General features: G+C 42.1%; 1 protein-coding gene across 5 annotated transcripts in view; it reads left to right on the forward strand.

The window, feature by feature from the left end:
* Iftap (intraflagellar transport associated protein) overlaps positions 1-20,611 on the forward strand; it is a 73,923-nt gene extending 53,312 nt beyond the window's left edge. For all 5 annotated transcript variants that reach the window (XM_021651900.2, XM_021651904.2, XM_060371497.1 and 2 more), the window contains 2 exons: positions 12,079-12,215; positions 20,342-20,611. In XM_021651900.2, the coding sequence (XP_021507575.1) occupies positions 12,079-12,215; positions 20,342-20,506 (302 nt within the window). In that variant the 3' untranslated portion in view covers positions 20,507-20,611. The remainder of the gene's footprint in view (positions 1-12,078; positions 12,216-20,341) is intronic.
* The last annotated feature ends 3,876 nt before the right edge of the window (positions 20,612-24,487 follow it).

Raw genomic sequence — 24,487 nt, forward strand, 5'->3', positions numbered from 1 at the left:
TTTTCCAGCCCTTTACTCTGAGGTAGTGTTTATCTTTGTTGCATAGGTGTGTTTCTTGGATGCAACAGAATGTTGTATCCTGTTTCCACAACCATTCTGTTAGCCTGTGTCTTTTTATTGGTGAGTTGAGTCCATTGATATTGATAGATAATAGTGACCAATGCATGTTAGTTCCTTTTGTAATGGAGTCGGTGATCTAACCCTCTTTCATTGCTTGTTTTCTTTTCATTTTTGTTGGGATATTATCTGTATGCCCTGTTTTCTTGGGTGAATTTGTTTTCATTGGATTGGAGTTTTCCTTCTAGTATCTTCTGTAGGGATGGTTTGCTGTGTAGATATTGTGTAAATTTAGTTTTGTCATGGAATATTTTGTTTTCTCCATCTATGTTGTTTGAAAGCTTTGCAGGGTATACTAGTCTGGGTTGACATTTATGATCTCTTAGAGTCTTCATGATACTTGCCCAGGCCCTTCTGGCTTTCATAGTTTCTGATGAGAAGTCCGGTGTGATTCTGATAGGTCTACCTTCATATGTTACTTGGCCTTTTTCCCTTGCTGCTTTTAATATCTTTTCTTTGTTCTGTAGATTTAGTGTTTTGACTATGATGTGACGTGATGTGTTTCTTTTCTGGTCTAGTCTATTTGGAGTTCTGTAGGCCTCTTGTATACTTATGGACATCTCTTTCTTTAAGTTGGGAAAATTTTCTTCTATGGTCACTTTGGAGTCTGGAGTCTTGTTTTTCATGAATTCCTATTATTCTTAGATTTTGTCATTTCATAGCATCCTTGATTTCTTGGATATTTTGTGATTGGAACTTTTCTGATTCTACTTTTTCTTTGAGAGAAGTATCCATTTCTGCAAGTGTGTCTTCAGCTCCAGAGATTCTCTCTTCCATCTCTTGTATTCTGTTGGTGATGCTTACTTTTGTGGTTCCTGATCTTTTCTCCAAGTTCTCCAGCTCAAGGGTTTTCTCAATTTGTGTTTTCTTTATTGATTCTAATTCTGTTTTCATGCCTTGCACCATTTCTTTCATGTGTTTGAATTTGGATTCCTGTCTCTCTACGATGGCCTCTATTTCTTTTTTCATTTCCTTCTTATATGCCACTAATTTTTCCTATACTTGTGTATCTATTTGTTTGGCTATGTTTGCCTGTGTTTCTTTAAGGATATTGTCTATTTCTTCTTTCTTTGCCTCCAATTGACTGGCCATCTCTTTGAAAGACTTGTTCATTTCCTCCTTATGAGCCTCAAATAATTGGGCAAGCATGGCTTTAAAATCATTTTCCTGTGCTTCTGCTGAATTGGAGTATCCATCCATTTTGGGGTTTGCTGGTGAAGTCATGATGTCCTGATTTATGTTGGAAGTGTTCTTTCGCTTACCCCTGGCCATTGGCTTATCTGAAACCTTCCCTGTTTGTTTTTGGATTCTGCAGATCAGACTGGTGCTGTCTCTCTCTGGTGTCTGGAGAGTTCTTCAGGAAGCTGAGCACTCTCAGCGTGTGCTGAGGACTAGCTGTACCTGTGGGAGGAAAGTACGCAGGCACAAACGGGGCAAATGCAAGCGTGTGTGTGTGTGTGTGTGTGTGTGTGTCTGTGTGTGTAAGTGTGCGTGGATTCGTGTCTCGAGGGACAGAGTGATGGCTAATATTGAACCCTTGAGTGTATGGGAGGGGCTCTGCACTGTATATGTCGCAGGCGCTAATGATGATCGCAGCGCAATTTCTGGCATTAACTGCCTAACTCCTCAATTAGGCCCACAGGGCAGGAACTTCAATGTCCCTAGTGCCCCTCTGTTTCCCAAAGTGGGTATGTGGGTGGGAGGGGGGTTCGATGCCTGGCTTCTGATTTAGAAGGACCCAGGGTCTGGGGATCTGCAGATTCTCAAGGGTGCACTCACTTACAGGCAGGTCTCTTGGCAGAGATCTTGGTATCCGGGGCTCTCTGCTCTCTGGTTGGGCCCTGCTTCTTTGATGTGCTCCGCCAGTTCTGTGCTGCTGTCACTGCCAGGTTCTGAGGTCTTGCTGCAGCTGGAGATTTCAGGGTGGTCACTTCAGCAGGGATGGGGTAACCAGGCTCTCTGTTCTCTGGTTTGGCCCTGGTTAGTCTTAAACTGGAGGGCTGTGGTGCCCCGCCAGTTCAGTGCTGCTCCACTGTCACGTCCTGCTGTAACTGGAGACTGGGTCGCTACTCCTGATGCTTTCTGGGAAGTCCTGGGGTCTCTTCGTTGTGCTCTCCAAGCTTGGGAGGCCCACTGCCTGGTGTGTCCAGGTTGTATGACGTTTCTGCCTGGTTTTGGTGAGTATATAGCGTATTCTCTGTCACTGTGGGATTGGGCGGGCCGTACCGTCAGTGATGGCAATCCTGTGGAGCTAGTATGGCGTCTAGCAGATTTGCGCCCTGGGAGGATGGTGCAGCCGCTGCGCGAATCTGGGACTCCGGGACACGTACTGCTGGCTTTTGTCTGCCGCTAAAGTGCTTGGGGCTCTGTCTCAGCGGCTGTATACCCCAAGCAGTTACGTCTGTGCTGAGAAAGATGAGTCCACTGTGCTGCTGTGCCGAGGAGGAAGGAGGTCTGGGGGAAGGGAGTGCTGCAAGATCAAAGGATCGTTTCTCTCCTTCCCCAAACAAGTCCCTGGGTGACCGGAGACCAAAGTTTTCACCTCCTGCGATGTTCCCTGTTGTTCAGAAAGCCTCACCGTGATTTTCCTGGGTTAGGGGTCCTTCCATTCTCCAACTCAGAAGATCAGGTATCCCACCGCTCAGAAACTGTGTGTGCTAGTCGCCATCTTGGCTCTGCCCTCCCGATCTATTCTAATCACAGAGAAAAACCACCAGGGTTTCCCAATTTTCATGATGTGCAATCTGGGTCACTTGAAAGGGAGAAAGAAATTAAATGTTTTGTGCCAAGGTGAATTTTAGTTTGTGGTCTAATTTGTATTGCACTTCAGGAATGTGAGCAGAAGGCAAATATTTATATCAGATGGGAAATGTGACATTTTTAAATAGGCAAGTTGCTCATATAATTTTGGCAGCTGGGAAGTTTACTGATTAGATTCTGTTGTTATTGTTTAAGCAACAGATTTGCCTGCAACAACAAGGAAGCATGTTTTGTATTGTTTTTTTCTACCATTGATTTTATTTGTTCACTGTATCCACCCTCATAAATATTCTCATAATATTCTCCAAGATTCAAGAGCACAGTTTCTTTCCAGTGTTTGCCTTATCATTTGACAGCCGAGGAGTAGCGCTTTAGCCAGGTTTTTGGCAGAATGAACACAATGCAGTGATATGAGTGGCCTACAAGGTTACTACAAGGTTTGGTACCTGCCTTTATTTGACATCAAGTTAGCACCTTTTCCTCTTTTGAATTCAAGATAAGGTAATTAACCTGGTGATTGCCCTGCCTCAGACACAAGATGGCTCAAACTGCTATACAACAAAATTATAATTTGGAATAGCTACAGTCATTACATGGAGGTCATTATAGTAGGAAGACTGTTATTTTTCTTTTGGTCTCTCAGTTTCAGTGCAGCTGGCTCCAGAGACTGGCGTTTGGAGGTCTAGTTCTTATAATCACACTTGCACAGTTTCTTTCAGTCGGTGTTTTTACACTGTAGCTCATTGTGTTGGATGAGAATGGGCACTGATTTCTGCTCAACAGTTGCAGCCCTATTTGATTTTTAAAATAAAAGTATTTTTTTATTGAGATTAATATAATTACATCATTTCTTCTTTCCATTTCCTCCCTCCAAATCCTCCCATATATCCCTCTTTGCTTTCTTCCAAATTCATGGCCTGTATTTTTCATTAATTATTGTAACATACATATATGTATATTTCTTGATACATAAGTACAACCTGCTCAGTCTATTGTACTACTTGCATATATTTTTTCAGGACTGACCATTTGATATTGGATGAACAATTGGTGTGCTCTTCCCCAGGAAAGAAAGACTATTTATCCTGCTCTCAGCATTCTTTAATTGACTGTAGTTACTTGTGTAGGTAGGTCAAGGCTTCATGGTCTTTCCCCCATCCACTTTGGAATGTCTATTGTTGTTGTCCTTGTTCAGTTCACAGTTAGGAAATCATGTTGCTGAGCTTTTATGGGCATAGCTTCTGGCATTACTAGAAGATACAATCTCACAGTGAAGTCTCTGGTCCTCTGGCTCTTATAATCTTTTTGCATTTTGTACTGCAGTAGTCTCTGACCCTTAGGTGTATATGAATGTTTTATAGAAGTAGCTGTTTTAGTTAGGATTTCTATTTCTGTGAAGAGACACCATGACCATAGCAACTCTTATAAAGGAAAACATTTAATTGGGGCTGGCTTACATATGGGGGCATTTTTATTCAGACCACCATATTTCTACTCCCACAGGCTTGTAGTTATATCATAATGCAAAATGCATTTAGTACAACCTCAAAAGTCCCCATGGTGTAGCAAATTCTCAACCCTGTTTAAAAGTACAAAGTTCCTTTTGAAACTCATAGCAATCCACTAACTGTAACCCCTGTACAATCAAAATGAAAATGCAGATCACATTCTTCCAACATACAGTGGCATAGGCTATATCATTCCAAAAGGGAGCATAGTGAGGAAATACTGGACCAAAGCAAGACTGAAAACCAGCTGGGCAAAACTCCAAACTCTGCATTTTCATGTCTGTTATCGAAGTGCCCTTCAGATCTCCAACTCCTTTCAGCTTTGTTGACTGCAATGCACTTCTCTCTCTTAGGCTGGTTCCACTCCTGTGAGCAGGTCTCCTTGGCAGGTATCCCATGGCTCTGGCATCTCCAATATTTTGGGGTCTCCAAGGCAATCCAGGCTTCACCTTGACAGCTTTACGAAATAGTCTTTCTATGCATTGTGTAGGGACACCTCTGACCTGTGCCTGGTCTCAGCAGCTTTCCTTAGTCATGAAGGGAGGTTCCATAACCATTTTCTTCCTGCCTCTAAAGCCAGAACCACGTGGCTGAAGCTGCCAAGTTCTCCTGCATGCTGGGGCTGGACCATGGCCCCCCTTGTTCAATTACATCTTCAACCCACTTTCTGTTTTTGATAGTTTCCTTCACTGCCTAAACTTGGCTGTCCTGAAACTCAACCTCTAGAGCAGGGTAGCCTCAAACTCAGAGATTCTTCTGTCTCTGCCTCTGGAATATTGGGATTAAGGGTGTATACCACACACCTGGCTTTAAGCTTTTTTTTTTTTAATTCCTTTTTACAAATTGGAAGCTTTGATGGGTAGGATCTTGCTGAGGCCACCACTCCCTTTATTCCATTTAACATCAGGTTTTTTAAAAATCTGTTTATCTCTTTGATTTCAGGACTTAGCTCCATTCCATTTCCTGGTGACCCTTTTATCCTCAAATTGTATATTTTGTAACTTTCTTGCTCCTTTTCATTATAAATCTACATAAATGTGAACTTTAATAACCACATGACAAAGTCAATATTAGGCTGTTTTGAGATTTCCTCTGCTAATGCATATTAATCCAAAACTCTTTAGTTTAGCTGCAGGCCGATTTTTTTGGACAAGGGCATAAAGCAACCACTTTCATCAAAATATCACAAGAATGATCTGTAGGCCACATATTAATATTCTTCTCTGAAACTTTTTGAGCCAGGTCCCCACAGTTTAAATCACCCTCAGCACCACTGACTTCCATGATCCTACTAGTATGCTCCATTAATCCTTGTTTAAAGCATTCCACTGCTTTTCTAACCTTAAGTCCCAAAGTCCACATTCCTTCAAACAAAATCCTGGTCAGGCCTATTGCAGCAATATCTCACTCCTGCTACCAACTTCTGTCCTAGTTAGGTTTTCTATTGCTGGGAAGAGACACTGTGATCATGGCAACTCTTTTAAATAAAAACATTTAATTGGGGACTGGCTTATAGTTTCAGAGGTTTAGTTCATGATCATTATGGCAGGAAGCATGGTGGTCTACAGGCAGATATGGTGCTGGAGAAGATGCTGAGAATTCTATATTTGATCCACAGGCAGCAGAAGTGAAAGTGACATTGGCCAGGCTTGAGCTTTTGAGACCTCAAAGCCTACCCCATGTGGCACACCTCCTCCAACAAGCCACGCTTTCTCCAACAAGGACACCCTTCCTATTAGTGCCACTCCCTATGGGCTTATGGGGGCCATTTTTGTTTAAATAACCACAGTATCCAATGAGACATGGCTCCACAGTTCTGCAGTTTGATTGGTTGTGGTTTTCTGTAATGGTCTCCGTCTGTTGCAAAGCTTCCTGGATGAAGGGTGAGGACTTCACTTAGCGGGCTAGACAATGGAGAAAGATGTGGAGGGTCTGCCTGTGTTGAGAGCTTGGAGCCCTTGTTGATTTTTATTTTCAATTTCTTCAGCACTTGTAGTTACTTGTGATTATTTTGACTATGTACATGCAAATGAGGACATTGGTCACTTAAAAAAAGACCTTGTTTTATCTGCAACATTAAGCAAGTTTAAGGAGCCTGTAAATGACCAGTGATTTTTAATCAACAAATATTTAACAACTGTATCTTATTCCTGGAACATAATTGAAACTAAAACATCAGACTTTGTTCTCAGGTGATTAATAGTTTATTGGAAGAATTAGGTATTAACCATAGAATTACACATATATCATTATAAGTTGTTCTAGATCTCATTAGAACACAGGCAGGAAGACTAAAATTTGTCCATGGAGTCAGAGAATGCTAAGTTGAGTGTAACCTACAGGGTGAAAACCCATCACCTAAACGAGGAACTGAGTTGAGGGTGAGAAGGAATAGTGTGGAACAGGGCTTTCTTCTTCTTCTTCTTCTTCTTCTTCTTCTTCTTCTTCTTCTTCTTCTTCTTCTTCTTCTTCTTCTCCGCCTCCTTCTCCTTCTTCTTCTTTGCAATTCATTCATTTTATTGCACTGGTTTGCATTCTTTATATTCACATATATAGCTAACTAGGGTTGATTTTAGGAGGAAAAGGGTAAAATTTCCTTGAAACAGTTTCATGGTTACTGGTCATTTTCTAAATTCTCTTTACTGTATCTCCACAGTTTTCATGATAATGATACTTAACTAACACGGGTATGTGAATATTTCCACATGATTGTAAATGGTACCTTGCAGAAGCAGTCTATATGAACAGTGGCTTATTTTTCTCCTTAAAAAATGCATTACAAAAAGGTTTCTTTTTCTAGTTGAAATTGTTAAAGTCACATGACAGGAGGCTGTTCTGAGAGCTAGCTTATGTACATGACTGTCATATAAGCATAACCTTCACATTGGTACAGTTTTAGCCAACGTGCAACCACCAAGCTGAAATGTTCTGCTTTGCTTCTCTGAGAAGAGACAAATTTCCCAAGTAGGTGAGTTTCAGTTGTCTCGGTTCTGAAATTTTTTAAATTAAATTTTTATTTTTTTATATTAATTACAGTTTTTAAACTTTGTATCCCAGCTGTAGCCCCCTCCCCCATTCCCTCCCAATCACACTCTCCCTCCCTCATCTCCTCCCTGCCTCTGTCTAAGTCCACTGATAGGGGAGGTCCTCCTCCCCTTCCATCTGACCCTAGCTTATCAGGTCTCCACAGGACTGGCTGCAATGTCCTCTGTGGCCTAGCAAGGCTGCTCCTCCCTTGGTGGAGTAGAGGGAGGTCAAAGAGCCAGCCACTGAGTTCATGTTAGAGACAGTTCCTGGAACAGGGCTTTAAAAAACCTTTTCCTTCATGATTTCTTTTCACAGAAGGAAATTTTATGCAGTTCTAGGTATAAAAGAAGCTACATAAAGAAGCTACGCAAGTCACAAAGACGTTTGTATGCATATAGCTTTACCATTTATTAAAGATAAGACAAATTTGCATATTATGGTTCCGTAAGAGCTGGAAACCGTACATATAAGGAAAACAGTGTACTTCATAATATCTGGTAGTCTGAAGTCTCAGGTGTTTGGAGAAGTGTTCAAGTGGACTGTGGGGTTAAGATCAACCAGTGCTCTTAACCCGAATCATCTGTGCAGCCCCTGCTGTAATGTTTTAAAGCCTTTCACTCCTTGACTTCATAGCCTCTGCTTGCAAGCCAGTAAAAATGCCTTGAGTTGAAAAGCCACTATGACCCTTAGACTTACTTCTCAACTCTTTCCCTTTTGGGTGAATCTTGACCCCTCAAGATCTACTCTGATCTAGAAGACCTCCAATGCTTTCAAGTAGTTGAGTTTTAAACTTTATCTGGGATTTCTAGTTTTCTCAGAGTGAGGTTTGGATTGATACTAGATAGAACAGTGGATCCTTGAAGATGTAGTCTGAGAGTCCCTGGAAAACTCTGAGGACCCCTCATCAGATTTGTTGATATTTTCACTGAAGTTATAAAAGCAATGTTTGGAAGGGTACTTCAGTGTGAACCAAGGTGTGGCACCAAACTGTACTGCAGCTATACTTTCTAAATTTACAGTCAATTTTCAGTTTGAATTGAAGAATATCCTTGGTATAGGATTGAGAACCATTATGTTTACCAAATCTCTAAAATTTATTTATTTATTTTTAAGTGTATGGTGTTTTGCTTGCATGTATATTTGGGTGTCACATGCATGCAGTGCCCATGGAGATCAGAAGCAGGCATCAGATTCCTCAGAACTGGAGCCACAGATGGTTGCAAATAGCCATGTGGGTGCTAGGTATCAAACTCGGGCCTCTGAAAGAGCAGCCAATGTTCTTAACTGTTCAGCCATCTCTGTAGCCCCTAGATCATTCACTTTTAAGTGTTATTTATTAGCTTTTGTGGTTATAGCCTTTGAGTTATTGATTAGTGACTAAATATTGATAGATAAATGACATGTATTTTGTTTCTACTCATCGAGGTATCAAAGCAGAGGCTGAGACTCATATCCAAACTTTGGGCAGAATGCAGGGAATATTATGAAAGGAGGAGATAGAAAGACCTGGAGGGGACAGGAGCTTGAAACAGAGCCAAAAAACAAAAAAACAAAAAACAAAAAACCTGAGCCCTGGGGGCCCTGCAGAGACTGATACCCCATCAAAGGACAATGCATAGAGAGGACCTAAAACTCCTGCTCACAAGTAGCTCATAGACTCAGTATCCCAGTGGGATCCCTAATAAGGGGAACAGGGGCTTTCTCTGGCAGGAACTCAGTAACAGGCCTTCTGATCACCTCCCCCTGGGGGAGGGTGCAGTCTTGCCAGGCCACAGAGGAAGACAATGCAGCCAGTCCTGATGAGACCTGATAGCCTAGAGTCAAATAGAAGGGGAGGAGGACCTCCCCTATCAGTGGACTAGGGGAGGGGCATAGGGAGAGAAGAGGGAGGGGTTGGAAGGGGATGAGGGAAGGGGACACAGCCAGGATACAAATTGAATAAATTGTAATAAATGATAATAATAAAAAAGAAAAAGGCAGTAAATCAATAAAAAAGATTTAAACAGTGACAAAAAAGAAAGAAAAAAGAAAAAAGAAATCCCTAGCATGTCCTTGAGAGAGAGAACTGAACAATCTCAAACAGCTTTGACCATCAGCCACAAGATTTACTTTGGGAAGCTGCCCTGCTCCTAAAGTGCATACCAGCTTTCGAGGATATTCAAAATGTAGCTGTTGGGTTGTGTTAGAGGCAATAAATAAGATATGAGTCTGATCCTAAAACACTGTAGATTTGGTGTTAAAAGGCTACTTCAGATAATTCATTCATCCTCATCAGTTATTATTATTTCCCCAACCTCCAAGAAATATAAGTATTTATTTATTACTTATTACAGTTTATTCACTTACTATAAATATTTAGACAAATAACTGTGAGATGGCTGGAAGACAGGAGTAGTTTTCTCTCCTAACAGATGTCTTACCAGGCTCTTTTGTCAGTGTTGTTTTACCTTTTATAGCTCTGTAATGCTTAGAGTCAGAACAATTCAATTTTGTTTTTGATTTCGCTCATTTTGATTTTATATGTGGAAAATGTATCCCTATAATAACCTTCGGTTTTGAGAGGGTGGACTATGCTTGCCTTACATCACCCACAGAGGCTAAATGGTACACGAGCTCTTGATAGTTGCTGCTCAGTTGAAATTTATAATGCAGGAAGTTCATTTTCTGCTTCCAAGTATTGGTTGAGAATTCACCATGCGCAAGGTGCTGTGCTAGCCCCTGACAGTATGCATTCTTGAATTTTATCTTTACCCCAGAGAGGAGATGACAGCAATTTAAGATGCTGAGGATGTGGAGTTGTTTTGTTTTGAAATAATTGTTCCCGTGGCAGTAGAATTATTATAAAAGAAATCAATTTTTTTGTTGCTGTTGAAAATCTTGCCTCTGAAGAAAACAGATTAGGGCTCTAAAGCTTCAATAGAGGACCCTCACATTCATTCTGCTTGCCACACCTTTTGTCAGACAGAACCATAGTCTTAAATATAAGCTTGGAGAACAGAATTGATTCTGATTTCACATTAGAGCTAGTGTTCGCGCCAGCAGCCAGCTGGCCAGATAGATGTTCTTCACACCGAGAGGCCTAAGCCTTGGCTTTAGTGCTTTTGGCAGGCCCTTGCCAGCCTTGGATCTAACCTAGGCTTTTCCATGAGGGAGCTCAGTGCAGGAGGCCAGTTTCTCTCCCAGTGTTAATGAGTTTAAATGGGTTACTTTCTGGGCATCACATGTTTGGAAACTGTACTTAGTGTTGCCTATGACACTCAGGAGCTACAGGTGCTGTAGCTTGGACATTCCACATAATGAAGCAAAATTGAACATGTAATAAAATGTTCATTAAAAAATGTATAATGTTACATTGGCTGAGGTCCAGACTCTGGTGGAGATATGCTGACTTTGCCTTTCTAACCGTGGGATCCCGAGTGAGGTCTCTCTCCGTGTGTAGAGCTCATTGCCTAGAACACAGAAAACAGTAAGAGTTGTTGAGAGTATTAGCCATACTGGTTCTTGTAAAACACTGGACACATCAGTGTCTGTTATTATTATTGCTTTTATTTATGCCAGTTAATGAGATGATCTTCTAAAATTCCAATAATTGAGCTCAGTAGAACTCTCTTCACTGTCTCCCCACCACAGTTCCCAGTTTCCAGATTACCTGACACTATGTTCTGTTTCTTAACAATTAAAAAAAGAGCAGTGATTTATTTTTGTGCGTGTGATGTCTTGGGGCGGGGGATGAAAGACTTGTTTCAGGATAGTCTCAGTTTTTTAATATCAGGCTTGCACAGTTATCTTCCCATGTATACTGCCACTGCCATTAGCCCAGATATGCCTGTTGCTAATTAATCACTTCCACTGAGAACTTAATGAGTGGCTTAATTAGGATCATCCTTGAGTAGCAGGCAGTAGCACCCTGTGCCAGTTCCAAGTCACTGGCTGGCTCTCACTAGCTCCTTGGTTATATGGAAGTTTAGACCGAGGAGGGAAGATACTGCTTTTTTCTGTGTGTCTGTTTGCTCACCTTAAAGAAGGTTAACTGACATCTGTGATACATTCATGAGGTGTCACACATGTGAAAACAAGCCAGCACAGGCACTTACAATAAATCCAAGGGGGATGTAAGATTGGTTATTGAATTCTTGTGAATGTGCTAAACAAGCAGGAAACACGTTGTTTGCAAGTGTGGAGAATGAGCCCGTGCATTCCTCACATGACAGGGTATTTCATTTTTCTGCTGAAAGCTAAAGTACTTTCCTTCTGGCACCCTCATTTTGTAATATGTATGTTTTTGAAATATTGCCGCATTGTTACAGAATGAAGCCTGCACTCCATTTTCTTTCTCTTCACACCCTCAGGAAACTGGGAAAATGAGGCAAAAGTAGCATCTTCCTGCCTTGTTTTCGTGTAGTAGAAAGGGAGTTAGGCATGAGAGGCCTGTCACATCACTCCCTAAGACTCCCTCCTACCTTCCAAATAGACTATAGCCTTACAACATGTTAAAGGTGGCTTCTAGTTCATAGAAAGGGAACTTCTTCAGGTTAAGTTCACAGATAAAGGCAGGCATTGTGCAACAGGCCAGCTTTCCCTGAGCATATCTGCCTTTTTTGATTGTTACAGGCTTTTTGGTGACTTGGGGAGATGATGAACTTCATAAATATTTTGTATCCAACAGATAGGCTACTACTTCCGGGTGAAGCGGAACAGGCTATACCCACCTGTGTTTCTTATGCTCCTTCTGTGGACCTTCCTCTCACCTCTGAGGTGAAGCTGACGACTGCCTTGAGAAGAACTCAGAAGCAAGCTGAAGAGGTACTCCTGGCAAGTTCCATTGTGACAGGACCCGGGCTTTGCCCTTTAGAGGCGCCTCCATACTTGCATGCTTTTATATTTTTCCTTTTATATTATTTGGTTTGTGATAATTTAGATTTCAAGTTGTGTATTTGGTCTTACTTCCATCTATCTCTGATTTTTACAGAACAATGGTGTTTGTATATAGAAACACGTTTTACCACATAGTAGCTTGTATAGGAACCACTCAGTAGATAAAAGGACAGTTTCCTTCTCTCTCTGGTGTGACCTGAGCAATATTTCTGAGGCCCTGTAAACCTTTGTATTAGATAAGGTAAGGCCAGGCTGGAAACAGATAATCCTAGTGTGAAATCCATACCTGAAAAGAGGTAGAAGTTTATAACTTGTATTTAAAAATTTGTAGAGAGTTTCTACAGTAAACAGGTAGGTCAGTTCATCAGTGATCGAAGTGATTCTCATCATCAAGTGATTCTCACTTGAATCCATTGACCACTGTTTAGTAATTGTTCATATTTAGGCATATGGAAGGCTGGGAAATATCACGTACCCAGAGTTTTCAAATGGGGAAAATGGAATCTCTACTATAGCTTATTCTCCCTAAAGTATTACTTGAGAGTCATTTTTGCTGTAATTTTTTTAGGTTTTACACACATATAACAAATGAACTGCAGGTGGGGCTGGGAAGTGACCTCTTACCGTGTTTAATATAATGGGGGTAAACAGGAGCTTGCTAAGGCCTCTTTATTAGTGCTTTCTAATACAGTCCCTAGGTTTCTCTTTGATTTACTTGATCTTTCAGGTGCTCTTGTAACTGCGTATTCTGTTATGGAATCAGCCATTCAATCAGAGGTAACAGACGCTTTTTGTCTTAAATGGTCTTTTTCCTTGCAGTACTTTTGTTTACTATATTGAAAAGTACAGCCAAGGTGCTTGCAGGCTTGCATGGAACTCCCAAATTGGTTACTAGACAAATCAGTCAGGACAGCCACTTTCCAGTATGCTCTTTGAATTATAGATTATGTTCTCTGAGCTCTAAGAAGCTAAAATTACAGGGTTTCTCCAAGTAGGAATGTGTTTCATTTTAAGCCTTCTTTATATTCTTGGCTAGTTGTGGCCATATATATTACTGGGTCAGCCACTTGACATGGCTGACCAGTACCTCAAGAAATCTAATTACCTTTAAGTCAGTTCTAGAATATCTATCTATCTATCTATCTATCTATCTATCTATGGACAGTAGTAGAAGTTATTATAAATTAGTTTCAGTTAGTGGTTAAAGAAGCTTATTCTAGAATCTATCTGATGGCCAGTGAAACTCAAATTACAACTACGAGTATGATTATGTCCAGGGCCTTGGACATAATAGGCAAGCATTCATTTCCCCCATTTTCAAAATTTATTTTTGAGACTCTCATGTAATATATTTTTGTTATATTCACCCCAATTCCTGACTTCTTGTAGATTTATCCCTACCTCCCTAACCTCTCTCCCAATTTCCCACACATTGTTTTGCTGAACTGCATCTCTGCTGTGTGACATATGTTGCGCTTGGAGTTGTAATGTAGCTCAGGCTGGCAGTTCTCTTACCTCAGCCTCCCAATCAGTAGGATGACAGGTTAGTACCACTCAGACCAACTCATAGCTGCATTTTTTTAAAAAAAGGACTGTAAGTGTCCTAACAGAAAATGTGAGCATTTTAAAATGTTGGAATCAAATTAATGTGAACAACGTTTGTGTTGTCAAACTGAAGAGCTAACTTGACTAGTTTGCTGCCCTTGGCTATCCAGGCTGACACTTTTTTTCTTTCTTTCTTTCTCTTTTTTTTTTAACGTTCTTAATGCTCTCTTTTGTTTGAATTCTGAGCCACAGTCTGAGCCACTATTAAACTTCCCGGGGCTGCCTCTAAAGGTAGCAAGAACTGAACCCTGGACTCTCAGATTCAGGCTCAGGAGCCTTATCAATTGAGCTATCCAAGCCTCAAGCTTACACTGTGTATGTAAGCTTTATTACTTTCCCTTGGCTTTGTTTGCAATCAGGTCTCACTAGGTAGCATGGGTTGGCCTCGGGCGCAAAGATGACTAGTGTCCAGTTGGGAATTTTAGGTCTTACTATTATTAGTTTGAGAGTCATTTCAGAACTGCGTGGATTCACAAGACTGAGCCAGCTCTGCCTTGGTTTAGTAGCACAAATCTTATTATTTTTTTAATTTTTAATTATATTTTATTTACTCTGTATCCCCCCTCTAGTTCTCTCCCTCCTCCCCTCCCAATCCCTCCCTTCCTCCCCCTTCTCCACACAGTTCCCTCCCCAAGTCCACTGGTAGGGGAGGGTTTCTTTTTCTTCCTTCTGATCCTAGTTTGTTAGGTCTCATCAGGAGTGGCTGCATTGTCTTCCTCTGTGGCCTGGTAAGGCTGCTCCCCCCTCAGGGGGAGGTGATCAAAGAGCAGGCCAATCAGTTCATGTCCAAAGCATTCCCTGTTTCCATAACCAGATAAATCATTAAAAGAATCTAAACATCTTCTCCAGCAAGCAGCTTGTGAGGTACTGTCAAGGAGCCTGTCTAGAGCTAGTAGCTGCTTTCTGCGACTTCAGCCTGAAAGCTGAAGTGCGTTCTGCTAAGAGGTCTGCTTCCACATAGTTGCCCTTTCAGAGCCCATAGCTCTGTGGTATGGGTTGGGCCTGTTTGATTCCCCTCTAATTTTATTACTGGGTATGTGTTTGCATCTTCCCTTAAAGAAATGCAGTTTTCAGACCTCCCACTTCTTATTTGTCAAAAAATTATTGCCTTGCTTCCTCTGTTCTGGTGAATTGTTTTGGAGGTTTTGAACTGCTTTCTAGAGCCAACTGAATTTATAATATTGAGAGGGAAACTGTGGCTCCCTGAAGAGACAACCATGGAAAAGGTCGGTAGAGAAACTTGAGGTCCTGTGTCTTCCATTTCACAATGAGATTTTAAACATTTCCCCGCCAACCTAGTTTATTTACCACATCACTGTGTTCTAGCCTGTAGCTAAATGCTACCATTATTGATTTGAACATTAGTTTTGTGTTCCTTAATTTGCCCATGTGGTATTAAGAATAAAAATGGCTCCTTCTTTAGTAGTGTCTCTGTAAGAATCAGTCACATGAGAAATTTTAAGAAAACTCAAAGTTTCCTAATAGTACACAAATTCTATTCCCTTAGTGGTCACAAAAAAATTTCAATTAGACTTGAAATTAGACACCTGAAATGCACACATTTCTCTCAGCTCCTTAGGCAAAAATAACAAGTTAATAACTTAATTCACACTTGTTTTTTGTTTAGCAGCAGGGGATTTGGTGTTGTATAGCAGCGATTCTTCTCTGAAATAAACCAGAATTTCAATTTGTAGTTGAAACTTTGGAGCCATATAGCTTAAGATCCAGAAATAAACATAACTTGAAAGAAGAAAGTTTCCAGGTTGCTACAGCAGTCAACAGCTGGACTGTGGAATAGGCATGCATCCTCCCTGTGTTTGAAGGGGCATCATTTGGAAGGTCACAGTGATGTTTTCTGAATGGTGTGGCACACCTCAATTCACTTAGTATTGCAGATCCCTGCCTTGTCACTCACTCTTGTGTGTCTCTATAAGCTTATTTTACTGTAACATGAAATGTCAGAATGAGCTCAGAATCAAGCATAGACATGCAACAAATATTTACTGAATAGACAAACCAGTTCTTACTAACTGGGAGCGAATCTGAGATGCAGTCACAAGGTTGAGGTCTGGATGATAAGGTGGTCATGGTCTGGATATGATCTGTTTCCCACAGGCTCAAGCCTTTGTATGTGTCAATCCCAGCTGGTGGTGCTATCTTGGGGGACTTGGGGAACTTTTGAAGGTTGGGCTCTAGCTGGATGAAGTAAGTTATTGGAGGCTGTGTAGTCCAGCCTCATTGTCTGTCCTCTGTCTGCTTCCTGCTCTGTGTGGATAGAAACACACAGCTGCAACTGCCCCCACATGATGTCCCACAAGAGCTGGCTGGCCTTTCCTTGCTGTGCTTCCTTTCTCCCTCTGGAATGGGCATGCTTACTTGCACTGCTGGAAGTGTGCAGCGTCGCTGATTTTGCAGAGGCTCATGGTGTAGAAATGGTCTGGGTCTCGGAACAGACTCTGCACCTGCAATCTGAATAGTTGCCGAACTGCTAAAGACTAAGGGACCATAGCAGTTGGACTGGATTCGCTTTACATTATGAGACATGAGCCTTTGGGGCCAGGAGGGAAATGTCCTGATGTGAATGTGAAAGGCCTGCATAGACCAAGTCTGAACACTTGGTCTTTATCAAGTGACACTGTTTGGGATGTTGTAGAACCTTAGAAGGGTAAGAGGAAGTGTGGTCACTGGAGGTGGGCCTCAAGGTTTTATAGCTTATCCTACATCCTGTCCTTGCTGTACTTCCTAGTCCATGTACATGTGAGGAAGTGGTGCTTACATGCTCCCAGCATGAGTGGTGCCACCTGCTCTCATGCCTGCTCACCCTGAGAGGCTGCACCCCCCTCAAAATCTGAGCCAAAATGCAAGTCTCACCCTTTGTGGGGCTCTGCGGGATAAGGTTGAAGTCTGACTCTCCAGATAGCCATTTAATTGTGCTTGCTCTATGATGATGAACTCCCTTTTCTCAGTAGGGTTCTGAAAGTCTCCCCTGATCTCAGTGACCCCACGTCTTATAAGGAGCATCACATGGCCCCCAGGGAAGATTACATACCAGACCCTTTCCTGATAAGGAAACTGGTTCAGCTAGCTAGCTATTCCTAGAAATATCTCATCCTTAGTCTTAGTCTTAGATCTTAGTCTTCAGCAGTAACCTTGAACTATACTTGGAGATTTCCCCCTCACCCCTAGGAAAATTGAATACTGTGTTCTCCTTCTTGTGATAGAACCATGCTTCTACATGGAAAATTGAGACACTGTACCATTACAGTGTCCCTAGCTCCCAATCCCATTGAATCAAACACATTCACCCTCAAAATCCTCCCCACTGCCCCAGGTTTATAAATCCCTGCTTTCAAACAAAGGTGTTGCTGGGGTTGTGTGCTGTGTGATACCATCAGCCTTCTATCATGGCCACCTAAGATTCATCATTTTGTCATTTATCCTTTACTGGGCCTTGTCTCACCAGGCCTGCCCTCTGGCCCACCAGACCTGGGCCTTGCTAGGCCTGTGTCTCGGCTGCAAGTCACCAGGCATGGGCTTTCACCATGCCATATGCAGCACAGCAGCTTAACTAAGAGCTGTAACACTTTGGTATTACCATAAGCTTTGGAACACCCAAGTTTCCACGGCTGTTGGGGATCTCATTCTAAAAGAGCTAACTGTAACACTCCATAGAAAATCTTTTCCACATCTAGCTTAGCACATGGGACTTACTCTAAAGTGCTCTAGCTGCCCCTGAGAGAAACGGAGCCCCAATCTCTGTCCAGAAGCAGAGTTCCGGGCACCCGCCTGGATTGCTTTTGTCAGGTATTTCCTCGAAACATCCAGAATGTAACACTAACACAGTGTTTCATTTTAAATTATGTCCCTAAATGGGCATGTCTAGCTTCAGGCCTTTACCCCTTGGATTCCCACAAGAAGACCAAGCTGCACAAGCATAACATATGTGCAGAGGGCCTCTGTCAGCCCCATGCAGGCTTCCTGGTTGTTGGTTCAGTCTCTGTGAGCCCTAGTGAGTTGATTCTGCAGGTTTTCTTGTGGTGTCCTTGACCTCTCTGGCTCCTTACATTCTTCCTCCCCCTCTTCCACATGATTTCCCAAGCTCTGCTTAATATTTAGCCATGGCTCTTTGCCTCTGTTTCCATCAGTTGTTAGCTGAAGCCTCTCTGATGACTGTTGGGCTAGGAGCTAATCTATGAGTATAGCAAAAGATTTTTTTTTTTTGATTGTTATGTTTGGTTCTATCGTAGGTCTCTGGGCTATGTAGCCTCTGGGTCTTAGCCCTCCAGGCAGTGTCAGGGGTGGGAGGGAGATGGAAATGTGTTATTTACAAAAAGTAGGAAGAACATGGTATGTTATGGAGGAGCTTTTCATAGCCAAGGACTTGTTTAATTTAAAGTGATAGGCCAGCCTCACTGGGAGGTGGGTGAAGGCCAACTGTCTGCATGTGGTGAGAGTGGATGGTTCAGAGGCTCAGGGTGAGATCCTGAATCCTAGGGCAGGATATGAGGTAACTGCAGCGTGGTCACTTGATTTTAGATGAGGGCATAAAGAGCTTAATTTCCTTCCTCCCCACACTGAGACCAAATACACCCATAGAGACAGAATTTCCTCCACATCTCAGCCAGGATCAGTGAGAATCGGGTGTCTGCATAGTTAGTTATGTTGGACTATGCCCTGGTCTGTAGGACTCAGTAATTCTTCAGAGTGGGCGGTGGCTTGGACACTTGCATTCTGGACATCAAGTGTTAATGTGTGTACACATTTCTTCATTGGATAGTGTCCTCTGTTACTTTGTGGTGAGAAATTTAATTACAGAAAGTGATCATGGCACATCAGTCACTTTCTTGTACACACTAATATGCTTCCTACATGCAGGTACCATTCTGAAAACAGTCATGACTGTTCACATGGCCCTGAGTACAATTTCAGTGGTGTCTGTGGGAAATGGACAGCTGATTCATAAAAGGCCTCTTCTCCCAAAGAGCTAGGGATTGGTTGATTTTGCTTGTGTTTTTGAACAAATATGACTTTATTTAAAGCAGATTGTTCTGGGTTCAAATGTGGCTTCTTTTCTTTGGTAGCCTTGGGCAAGTTCTGGAGCCTTTCAGTGCTTCGTGACTGGGAGGCAGTAGTGGGTATCAGCAGGGCTGATGGAAGCTGCTGTTGATACCCCCTGGTTCCTGATACTAGGGCAGGCCAGTGATGGGAAATCTCAGTGACAGCTCTTACTTTTCCTCATCATGAACACAGAGGAGAGGACCAGGCCTCTGGAACTTGTTGGATCATAGCAGCTGACTCTACTGCCACAGGGCAGTGAGTGGCAGGGAGTCTGCTATTGGCATGGCACATCTCTGCATTTCTGATGCTCTTTTTACTGTGGTAGCAGCACAGAGCTTCTGAGCAGTGTGTTCTACTTTCACATATGCTGCAGAAGCTACTCGGGAGATCATCTTCCATGCAAGAATGTTTAAAGCTGACACTAGCTAGCTTTGGGGCATTTCTCATTTTTGCATAAGCCAGTTTTCAATTATTTCTGCGCCACCATACATGAGTTTTTGGAGGTGCTGGGTGATTTCACTGTATCACATACCATTGGATTTGGGTGGTATTTTTCAGGGGGGTGAATTAATGAGATTTAAGGAATTCTTTTCTGTCTACTGGAACACATACTCTTTTGAAACAAACAAAGACAAGCAAAAAGCCAAGCTGCTTTTTACCCATGCTGGGGACCAAACACAGTGTCATGCGTGTGCCAGGCAAGCACTCTAGCTGAGCTACACCCTCAGTGCTGGGAAATGTGCTTTGGGCAGGTCAGCCTTTAGACACTCTTTAAAACTCATGGATGTGTATAAACATGTATAAAACTATTATCTTTCTTTGCAGCTAGTCTGATTTACAGAAAGACAAAAAAAGGGGGGATTCTGGACCTTTAAATTTGATCATACATGTTTTAATACCTCCTGTTATTGGACAAAGGTTATGGGTATTATCTCAAGTGTAGTAAATGTAATATCCTTTTGATTTCATTTTTAATGATTACTTCATTAACAGGAATTTTTAGCAAATGGTGAAAAGGTTTGTCAAGATCTTAAGGTATAGTTCTTGTAATTTACTAGAGCATCTAGCTTTTCCTTATGTCTTGATCTCTGACACTACAGTGTGGCAAAGAATGAAATGCATGTGTGCAAAGCAGACCTGATTTTTGCCTTCAGGGCAGAATTAGTTAATGATACTCATTCAGTTATAGCATGGTACAAATGGAGCATGTTAAGAGACTTAAATTAGGTCAAATTGAATAATTGAATTTATTTCTTTACTTAAAAACAGCTTAAGCAGCTGAGAGTGCCAAAAGTCTAAAAAAAAGTTTCATTAAATATTAATAGGCTGTTTATGTTTCAACTTCACTTCAATGATTGTGTGCTTCTTTCTTTCTTTTGTACCTTTTATAGATAGTTGGAGATGAAGTTCAGCCCTTTTTTCTCGATGAAGAATTTGATTATGACAATGTGACTCTCACTCCTAAGTTTACTGCTGGAGAGATAGCAACCATCCAAGAGCTGTCCAAGCAAAAGAGAATGGATACCAGTGCAGACTTATGTGACCCCCCTGACTGAGTCAGCAGATGTCTTTGTGTTTAATTATGCTTTGTTCATACTCAAGAAGGATTAGAATAAAGCATATGCCAACTGATTTCCTTTGTGGAAATTTACATACCCACATTCATTTGTCACTGTTGTTTTTCACCAGGACACAGAGTAACCAAGGCTGAAGAGATCACTTCTATTTCTGAATTGTCTTTGTTGTGTTGTGTGACTGGTTGGGAAGATGGGAGAGTGCTCTGGGGGTAGGAAATAAGGGCTGCTGAATCCGCATTTGATGAGCACTGTACAGGGCACTTGTGTGTTGTACCGAAGACTAGGAATATGAGCCCATTGTGATAGAGGCAAAATGACAGTCACACATTCCAAACAGTATTATAATTAATAGAATCACTTCTATATGTAGGTCTTCAGCCCCAAGTGTCCAGAGATGATGCTATCAGTGTGACTGTGGAGAGGTTAATATTCACTGTAAAGGAAAACACTGAAGAACTGTCACACATGGAATTCTGGGATTAAAAAATTTACCATTGAGCTATGTGTGATAGTTACAAAGTACGGTGAATAGTCTCTGTCTCCAGAAGTTTAGGCTTGGAAAAGCAGAACTTGATGTAACATGATATCATGGGCTCTGATTAACTTGAGAGGGCTTTGTAAAGGTACTTGCCAGTCAAACCTGATGACTTTAGTCCCTGGAACCATGTATATGTGGAAGGAGAGAAATGACTCCGTAAAGCTGTCCTCTGACCTCCATGTGGGTGCAAGCGCATGCACACCCAGACTCACCCTTCTTCCACTAATGATAAATGAAAAATTTAAAAATGTATCATGGAGTAGTAATTATGCCAACTACCCATAAGGTCACTGGGCAATGGGATGAAGGCGCTGAAGAAGGAAGGGTAAGATGGGTGATATGTACGGAAACGTTTATTATTGAACAAATCAGTAACAAATGCACTTGGTATTCGTTTCTCTTTAAGTAGAACTTCCATTTTAGCATAATTGTGAGAAGTGTAGGTGCCATGCATTCCCTTTCTCTGGTTCCCCGTGGTTAACACCACACACCACAGAGTGTGTTTGCTGCTGCTTGGGTTTGGGTCTTTGTTATTGCTGTCCTTTTTCTTCAACTGTGGTACGAACACTTTACATGAGAGCCACCATCTTCAAGTCTTGGGTACACAGTTCAATATTATAAAGCATCTACACAATATTGTGGCAGATCTCCAGGGTTTACCTATATGCTACTCATGGTTCTCCATGGCTTCTACTTCAGAGTGTGACTGTCAGAGATGAGCCACAGACATGGACATGACATCTCTGCCCTTTAGTGACTCACTTATTTCATATGTATAGTATTCTCTGGGTTCATTCACATGGTCACATGTGGCAGGACTTACTCTTTTTTAAAGGCTGAATAGTACATATGTACATATACCACTCTTTTTATTCATCAGCCAGAATGCTTAAGTTCTTTCTGTTCTTGTGAGACATGCTGCAGTTTGTGTTTGTGTATGTATGAGGAGTTGTGTGTGCATATATTCATAAAAGTGTTTACGGTTTGTACATAAGAATTCTCTCAATTTCATCTTGCAGAAGGTTCAAATGATTTGCATATTTATTTTTATTGATTCAACAAATTCTCACCATTTTTGACTCCAGCTTTATTTACACTAGGCAATGGGGAAGATCTAAGCAATTTAGACAGGGTCTTTTAGTGAGGGAGCGAGATAAATACACAAACAATCACAGCAGAGCTGTAGGGCCCAGTATGAGAACCACTGCATTCTAGTGTGCGGAAGACTTGAGATGCAGTCATTGGGACCAAGGAACTGAGTTTTGTTACTTGATGTCTATTTCACTGTAAAATCAAGAACACATTTAACTCAGTTATCAGAAAGCATTCAAGTAGATTTAGAACAACTTTAGAATGTGAATCTTCTTTTTCAGATGTACGTTTTGTAAATTGAAATGTTGGATTCGTGATCATGTAGCTACATATATGTACCAGTAATTATTTTTATGACAACATAGTGTCTTAATTTAGAATATGCTCTGTATGTAAGATACATTGGGGTTTGATGAATTAATGTGAAAGATACATAATTTTGCATTATGGGCTTAAGTGACTTGGATTACCTGTCTAAATGAAATATATTATCAAGAGTTATTATATTCTTTTTGCTTATTAAATGAGGATACCAGGAAACTTAAAATCCTACAAATCATGGGCATGCTTCTTTCGGTGACATGTAGCATGTGTTACCTGTGTCATGAGTGTGTTGTACCAGGGGATACTTGAGCAAAACAAGTTGAAGGCATAAATGCATGTAAGCAGTTTGTTTTATTTTATTTTGCTTTGGTCAATCCCTAGCAATAACTTCAGGTTTGTTTTAGTTCACAGTTCAGAGACATGCTGCCTGTCGTGGTTTGGAAGGCATGACAGCAGGGGTGTCTTACTCCATCATGCCAGCCAGGAAGCAGAGAAGGGAATGCCAGTGCTCAGCTGGCTTTCCCTTGTTTTTCTATTCAGTCTGGGACTCCAGCCATGGGGTGGTGCTGCTCACACTTAGGATTTGCACTACATATTTCTTAGTCCAATCAAGCTGGCAATTGAAATTAACCACCATGGGAAGCTAGGGAATCCTCACAGAGGAGACAGCATTTGAGTTTAGTTATGAATCAGTAGGAGGGTTTTTGTTTTTTTTTAATTTTTGAGTCTGTGTGAGTTTCTCATCTCCCTGTCCCCTCATATCTGCCCTTTGCCCTTGCAACTCCCCTCCAATAAAACATAAAAGCAAGCAAACAACAACAACAACAAAAACAAACAAACAAAAAGACAAGGCAAAGAAAACATCTCATCAAGGAAGTTGTAGTATGTCGCAGTGTGTCCCACAGTATATCCCTCTGTCCATACATCTTCACTTGCAAATGTTGATTGCAAAGAGTCATTGGTTTGGTTCGAGATATGTAGCTTCTGTGACACTATCAATATTGCATTTTCACTGAGATTTCTCCTCGTATCCTATTGCTTGTGTCATGGAGATCCTGCAGCAGGAACAGCAGGACTGGCTCTTTCACATGCCCCAAACAGTCACAGATGATATAGATTTGGGGTGAGCCAATTCAGAGCCCTGGATCTGTGCCTGGGTGGTAGCTGAGCTGGTCAGCACATTGGCTCTCCCTTATCTGCACCACCAGGGCAAGCTCTCCATCACTGCTCTGGCTAGGCCAGCCAATGCTGCCATTGGCAGGAGGCAGGGTCTGCTCTCCTGTTCTCATGCCATTGGGGCCACCTCACCCACACCCCTGCCTCCAGAGCCAGCTTCTCTGTGCTTTCCAGTAAAAGGTCAGGGCCCACTCTCCCAAACGCTGCCGCCTGTGAGGAGCTCTTGGGGTTGGCTCTCCCACACACTTGCCACCAGCACCAGCTCCACTGTGCTGCCTAGGTGAGGTACAGGGCCTGCCTGCTCTCCCAAGTACTTCTGCTGGTGAGAGATGGGGCCAGCTCTCCTGCTGCATCCAGTGTGGGGCAGAATTAGTTATGCATAGCCCCTGGGCAGCCACATGGGTCCCAGCAGCTGCCCCAAACAGGGACATCCCTATGTTCTCTAATGGTAATATGACATCAGCTCCTGCTGTTGCATAGCCAGGGACTCACAGCGGCACTTTGGTCTGGGACCTCACCATGGACCCAGGTGGTGGGGCCAGTTACTCACAACAGACTATTCCTCTCCTCCAGTTCAATATCTCTTCATAATGTTCCAGCTGCTCCACTCCTCTACCACATACTCAAACATTGTGGTGGCTCCCTCTGCAGGCTGGCCACGAAGCTGGCAGGCCTCTGGGTGACATCTTCTATCTGTGCTGTGTGCTGTAGCAGCAAGCTGGTGTTTATGGCCCGCCTGTGCCATGCACTGGAGGGCTGGTCTGTGGTGGCATGGAGGTCTGCAGGTCTCTGCTTTCCTTCTGCTGTGCTGCACTGTATGGATTTGAATT

Source organism: Meriones unguiculatus, chromosome 18, assembly GCF_030254825.1.
Source record: "Meriones unguiculatus strain TT.TT164.6M chromosome 18, Bangor_MerUng_6.1, whole genome shotgun sequence".
NCBI lineage: Eukaryota > Metazoa > Chordata > Mammalia > Rodentia > Muridae > Meriones > Meriones unguiculatus.